The sequence below is a fragment of the Dipodomys merriami genome, unplaced genomic scaffold, assembly GCF_024711535.1.
Source record: "Dipodomys merriami isolate MVZ:Mamm:240054 unplaced genomic scaffold, mDipMer1.0.p SCAF_158, whole genome shotgun sequence".
Lineage (NCBI taxonomy): Eukaryota > Metazoa > Chordata > Mammalia > Rodentia > Heteromyidae > Dipodomys > Dipodomys merriami.
This window is the reverse complement of record NW_027202915.1, coordinates 2,766,093-2,772,092: the sequence shown is the minus strand read 5'-3', so window position 1 is coordinate 2,772,092 and position 6,000 is coordinate 2,766,093. Positions and strand designations below refer to the sequence as shown.

The window sequence follows — 6,000 nt, the reverse complement described above, 5'->3', positions numbered from 1 at the left end:
GGAGGTGTGAGGGTGGAGGTGTGAGGGGGTGGTGTGAGGGTGGGGTGTGGGGGAGGTGTGGGGTGGGGTGTGAGGGTGGAGGTGTGAGGGTGGAGGTGTGAGGGTGGAGGTGTGGGGTGGGGTGTGAGGGGAGGTGGTGAGGGTGGAGGTGTGGGGGGTGGGGGTGTGAGGGTGGGGGTGTGAGGGGAGGTGTGAGGGTGGAGGTGTGAGGGTGGAGGTGTGAGGGGAGGTGTGAGGGGAGGTGTGAGGGGAGGTGTGAGGGTGGAGGTGTGAGGGGAGGTGTGAGGGGAGGTGTGAGGGTGGAGGTGTGAGGGTGGAGGTGGGGGGAGGTGTGAGGGGGGGTGTGGGGTGGAGGTGTGAGGGGAGGTGTGAGGGTGGAGGTGTGAGGGTGGAGGTGTGAGGGGGGTGTGTGGGGAGGTGTGAGGGGAGGTGTGAGGGTGGAGGTGTGAGGGGGGTGGGGGTGGGGTGGGGTGGGGTGTGAGGGTGGAGGGTGTGGGGGTGGGGTGTGGGGGAGGTGTGAGGGTGGAGGTGTGAGGGTGGAGGTGTGAGGGTGGAGGTGTGAGGGTGGAGGTGTGAGGGGAGGTGTGGGGGAGGTGTGGGGTGGAGGTGTGAGGGGTGGGTGTGAGGGTGGAGGTGTGAGGGGAGGTGTGAGGGTGGAGGTGTGAGGGGAGGTGTGAGGGTGGAGGTGTGAGGGTGGAGGTGTGAGGGTGGAGGTGTGAGGGGAGGTGTGAGGGGAGGTGTGAGGGTGGAGGGTGTGAGGGGAGGTGTATGGGTGGAGGTGTGAGGGGAGGTGTGAGGGTGGAGGTGTGAGGGGAGGTGTGAGGGGAGGTGTGAGGGGGAGGTGTGAGGGTGGGGTGTGGGGGAGGTGTGAGGGTGGAGGTGTGAGGGGAGGTGTGAGGGTGGAGGTGTGGGGTGGGGTGTGAGGGGTGGTGTGGGGAGGTGGGGTGGGGGGTGGGGTGTGAGGGGGAGGTGTGAGGGGAGGTGTGAGGGGAGGTGTGAGGGTGGAGGTGTGAGGGGAGGTGTGAGGGTGGAGGTGTGAGGGTGGAGGTGTGAGGGGAGGTGTGAGGGTGGAGGTGTGAGGGTGGGGTGTGAGGGGAGGTGTGAGGGGAGGTGTGAGGGTGGAGGTGTGAGGGGAGGTGTGAGGGTGGAGGTGTGAGGGGAGGTGTGAGGGGAGGTGTGAGGGGAGGTGTGAGGGTGGAGGTGTGAGGGGAGGTGTGAGGGTGGAGGTGTGAGGGTGGAGGTGTGAGGGTGGAGGTGTGAGGGGAGGTGTGAGGGGAGGTTTGAGGGTGGAGGTGTGAGGGTGGAGGTGTGAGGGTGGAGGTGTGAGGGTGGAGGTGTGAGGGGAGGTGTGAGGGTGGAGGTGTGAGGGGAGGTGTGAGGGTGGAGGTGTGAGGGGAGGTGTGAGGGGAGGTGTGAGGGGAGGTGTGAGGGTGGAGGTGTGAGGGGAGGTGTGAGGGTGGAGGTGTGAGGGTGGAGGTGTGAGGGTGGAGGTGTGAGGGGAGGTGTGAGGGGAGGTGTGAGGGTGGAGGTGTGAGGGTGGAGGTGTGAGGGTGGAGGTGTGAGGGGAGGTGTGAGGGGAGGTGTGAGGGTGGAGGTGTGAGGGGAGGTGTGAGGGGAGGTGTGAGGGTGGAGGTGTGAGGGTGGAGGTGTGAGGGTGGAGGTGTGAGGGTGGAGGTGTGAGGGGAGGTGTGAGGGGAGGTGTGAGGGTGGAGGTGTGAGGGGAGGTGTGAGGGGAGGTGTGAGGGTGGAGGTGTGAGGGTGGAGGTGTGAGGGTGGAGGTGTGAGGGGAGGTGTGAGGGTGGAGGTGTGAGGGGAGGTGTGAGGGTGGAGGTGTGAGGGGAGGTGTGAGGGTGGAGGTGTGAGGGGAGGTGTGAGGGTGGAGGTGTGAGGGGAGGTGTGAGGGTGGAGGTGTGAGGGTGGAGGTGTGAGGGTGGAGGTGTGAGGGTGGAGGTGTGAGGGGAGGTGTGAGGGGAGGTGTGAGGGTGGAGGTGTGAGGGGAGGTGTGAGGGTGGAGGTGTGAGGGGAGGTGTGAGGGTGGAGGTGTGAGGGGAGGTGTGAGGGTGGAGGTGTGAGGGGAGGTGTGAGGGTGGAGGTGTGAGGGTGGAGGTGTGAGGGTGGAGGTGTGAGGGGAGGTGTGAGGGGAGGTGTGAGGGTGGAGGTGTGAGGGGAGGTGTGAGGGTGGAGGTGTGAGGGTGGAGGTGTGAGGGGAGGTGTGAGGGTGGAGGTGTGAGGGTGGAGGTGTGAGGGTGGAGGTGTGAGGGGAGGTGTGAGGGTGGAGGTGTGAGGGTGGAGGTGTATGGGTGGAGGTGTGAGGGGAGGTGTGAGGGTGGAGGTGTGAGGGGAGGTGTGAGGGGAGGTGTGAGGGGAGGTGTGAGGGTGGAGGTGTGAGGGGAGGTGTGAGGGTGGAGGTGTGAGGGTGGAGGTGTGAGGGGAGGTGTATGGGTGGAGGTGTGAGGGTGGAGGTGTGAGGGGAGGTGTGAGGGGAGGTGTGAGGGGAGGTGTGAGGGTGGAGGTGTGAGGGTGGAGGTGTGAGGGTGGAGGTGTGAGGGTGGAGGTGTGAGGGGAGGTGTGAGGGGAGGTGTGAGGGTGGAGGTGTGAGGGTGGAGGTGTGAGGGGAGGTGTGAGGGTGGAGGTGTGAGGGGAGGTGTGAGGGTGGAGGTGTGAGGGTGGAGGTGTGAGGGTGGAGGTGTGAGGGTGGAGGTGTGAGGGTGGAGGTGTGAGGGTGGAGGTGTGAGGGTGGAGGTGTGAGGGGAGGTGTGAGGGTGGAGGTGTGAGGGTGGAGGTGTGAGGGTGGAGGTGTGAGGGGAGGTGTGAGGGGAGGTGTGAGGGTGGAGGTATGAGGGTGGAGGTGTGAGGGGAGGTGTGAGGGGAGGTGTGAGGGTGGAGGTGTGAGGGTGGAGGTGTGAGGGTGGAGGTGTGAGGGGAGGTGTGAGGGGAGGTGTGAGGGTGGAGGTGTGAGGGTGGAGGTGTGAGGGTGGAGGTGTGAGGGGAGGTGTGAGGGTGGAGGTGTGAGGGTGGAGGTGTGAGGAGAGGTGTGAGGGTGGTGTGAGGGTGTAAGTGTGAGAGTGGAGGTGTGAGCGGCGGTGTGAATGTGGGGGTGTGAATGTGGGGGTGTGAATGTGGAGGTGTGAGGGGAGGCCCGTATTTGGATGCGCTCAGTCCGCGGTGTGCACTAGGAGGCAAGGTCACGCCGATTTGCGCAGTGGGAGGTGCGCAGTGGGAGGTGGGCAGTTGGTTGTATGGGTACGAGGAGGTGCGCAGTGGGAGGTGCGCAGTGGGAGGTGCGCAGTGGGAGGTGCGCAGTGGGAGGTGCGCAGTGGGAGGTGCGCAGTGGGAGGTGCGCAGTGGGAGGTGCGCAGTGGGAGGTGCGCAGTGGGAGGTGCGCAGTGGGAGGTGCGCAGTGGGAGGTGCGCAGTGGGAGGTGCGCAGTGGGACGTGCGCAGTGGGACGTGCGCAGTGGGACGTGCGCGCCCGTGACTCTGACCGTTATTGGGGCGCCTGGCGCGAAGCGCACGGACCTGGGCCGGCCGCGGACGGCGGACGGCGAGCGGCGGGCGGCGGGCGGCGCGGACGGCGGAGGCCGAGCGGTGAGGGCCGCGCAGCCTGGTCTGGGGTGGTTCTATCGGGCTCGGGCTCGCTGTCGGTGGCTTCTTCACAGCGGGGTCCTGGGGGCTCCCCAGCGGGGTCTCGGGGTCTCCCCGCAACTCTGCCCCTCCTTCGCAGCCCGCCCCCGGCCTGGCCTGTGCCGCTCGCCCGTCCACTGCGGGGTGGCGGTCTCGGCCCGGGCGGCTGTGGTCGGCCTCCTCCCCGGACCCAACGCGGGCCTCGCGGAGCGGGCTGTTCGGCCGCGGGCCTCGCGGAGCGGGCTGTTCGGCCGCGGGCCTCTCGTGGAGCGGGCTGTTCGGCCGCGGGCCTCGCGGAGCGGGCTGTTCGTCCGCGGGCCTCTCGTGGAGCGGGCCGGCCGCGGGGGCCATGTGAGGATGGACTCGGGCCCCGCAGCTGCCCGTGTGGATCCGGCTCCGGCGTGGTCCTGACGGAGCTGCGTGCCGTGTCCGTGCCGTGTCGTGGCCTGGGTCCGGGGGCTTGAACTCGGGGCCTACGGCCGGCCCCGGCCTCTTCTGAGCTCGGGGTGCTGAGGAGTGGGTCAGGGCCGCGGGGGGCTGAGGAGTGGGTCAGGGCCGCGGGGGGCTGAGGAGTGGGTCAGGGCCGCGGGGGGGGGCTGAGGAGTGGGTCAGGGCCGCGGGGGGCTGAGGAGTGGGTCAGGGCCGCGGGGGGCTGAGGAGTGGGTCAGGGCTGAGGGGGGCTGAGGAGTGGGTCAGGGCCGCGGGGGGCTGAGGAGTGGGTCAGGGCTGAGGGGGGCTGAGGAGTGGGTCAGGGCTGAGGGGGGGCTGAGGAGTGGGTCAGGGCTGAGGGGGGGCTGAGGAGTGGGTCAGGGCTGAGGGGGGCTGAGGAGTGGGTCAGGGCCGCGGGGGGCTGAGGAGTGGGTCAGGGCCGCGGGGGGCTGAGGAGTGGGTCAGGGCTGAGGGGGGCTGAGGAGTGGGTCAGGGCTGAGGGGGGGCTGAGGAGTGGGTCAGGGCTGAGGGGGGGCTGAGGAGTGGGTCAGGGCTGAGGGGGGGCTGAGGAGTGGGTCAGGGCCGCGGGGGGCTGAGGAGTGGGTCAGGGCCGCGGGGGGCTGAGGAGTGGGTCAGGGCTGAGGGGGGGCTGAGGAGTGGGTCAGGGCCGCGGGGGGCTGAGGAGTGGGTCAGGGCCGCGGGGGGCTGAGGAGTGGGTCAGGGCTGAGGGGGGGCTGAGGAGTGGGTCAGGGCCGCGGGGGGCTGAGGAGTGGGTCAGGGCCGCGGGGGGCTGAGGAGTGGGTCAGGGCTGAGGGGGGCTGAGGAGTGGGTCAGGGCCGCGGGGGGCTGAGGAGTGGGTCAGGGCTGAGGGGGGCTGAGGAGTGGGTCAGGGCTGAGGGGGGGCTGAGGAGTGGGTCAGGGCCGCGGGGGGCTGAGGAGTGGGTCAGGGCTGAGGGGGGGCTGAGGAGTGGGTCAGGGCCGCGGGGTGCTGAGGAGTGGGTCAGGGCTGAGGGGGGGCTGAGGAGTGGGTCAGGGCTGAGGGGGGCTGAGGAGTGGGTCAGGGCCGCGGGGGGCTGAGGAGTGGGTCAGGGCTGAGGGGGGGCTGAGGAGTGGGTCAGGGCTGAGGGGGGGCTGAGGAGTGGGTCAGGGCTGAGGGGGGGGCTGAGGAGTGGGTCAGGGCCGCGGGGGGCTGAGGAGTGGGTCAGGGCTGAGGGGGGTGCTGAGGAGTGGGTCAGGGCTGAGGGGGGCTGAGGAGTGGGTCAGGGCTGAGGGGGGCTGAGGAGTGGGTCAGGGCTGAGGGGGGCTGAGGAGTGGGTCAGGGCTGAGGGGGGTGCTGAGGAGTGGGTCAGGGCTGAGGGGGGCTGAGGAGTGGGTCAGGGCCGCGGGGGGCTGAGGAGTGGGTCAGGGCTGAGGGGGGGGCTGAGGAGTGGGTCAGGGCCGCGGGGGGCTGAGGAGTGGGTCAGGGCTGAGGGGGGTGCTGAGGAGTGGGTCAGGGCTGAGGGGGGGCTGAGGGGGGGCTGAGGAGTGGGTCAGGGCCGCGGGGGGCTGAGGAGTGGGTCAGGGCTGAGGGGGGGGCTGAGGAGTGGGTCAGGGCCGCGGGGGGCTGAGGAGTGGGTCAGGGCTGAGGGGGGGCTGAGGAGTGGGTCAGGGCCGCGGGGGGCTGAGGAGTGGGTCAGGGCTGAGGGGGGGCTGAGGAGTGGGTCAGGGCTGAGGGGGTGCTGAGGAGTGGGTCAGGGCCGCGGGGTGCGTGCCGCCGAGGTTGGCGACCTTGGAGAAAAGCGCCGTCACTGCAGGGCCCGCGCCTCTGCGCACGGCTTTCCACAACTGACTCGGAACTCACAGACGTGTGTCACGACGTTGTGGACAGCTAATTTCATGCTGTTGTGCGTGAAAACGAGCGCGTTCCTGTGGCGCCAGGGCCCGTGCGTGTGATCTTAGCTGCACAGGA

The 6,000-nt window shown here is 69.5% G+C and overlaps 2 protein-coding genes across 4 annotated transcripts in view; one reads left to right on the top strand and one right to left on the bottom strand.

Moving 5' to 3' along the window:
- Positions 1-3,185: 3,185 nt before the first annotated feature.
- On the bottom strand, positions 3,186-5,929 carry LOC138827574 (uncharacterized). The gene is made up of 2 exons (XM_070023149.1): positions 5,882-5,929; positions 3,186-4,160 (listed from the first exon to the last, which is right to left on the bottom strand). The coding sequence occupies exons 1-2, from the start codon at positions 5,927-5,929 to the stop codon at positions 3,186-3,188; spliced, it is 1,023 nt and encodes a 340-aa protein (XP_069879250.1).
- The window catches only part of LOC138827606 (dynein axonemal heavy chain 14-like), a 39,912-nt gene continuing 37,440 nt past the window's right edge, over positions 3,529-6,000 (top strand). For all 3 annotated transcript variants that reach the window (XM_070023253.1, XM_070023255.1, XM_070023254.1), the window contains exon 1: positions 3,529-3,587. The gene's annotated coding sequence lies outside the window, so the exon portion shown is untranslated. The remainder of the gene's footprint in view (positions 3,588-6,000) is intronic.

Bases quoted from the DNA above. Each gene is read 5' to 3' on its own strand.
- LOC138827574 (XM_070023149.1), bottom strand. From the start codon at position 5,929: ATGAAATTAGCTGTCCACAACGTCGTGACACACGTCTGTGAGTTCCGA. The intron at 4,161-5,881 runs GTCAGTTGTGGA...CCCACTCCTCAG, and splicing joins CACACGTCTGTGAGTTCCGA to CCCCCCGCGGCCCTGACCCA.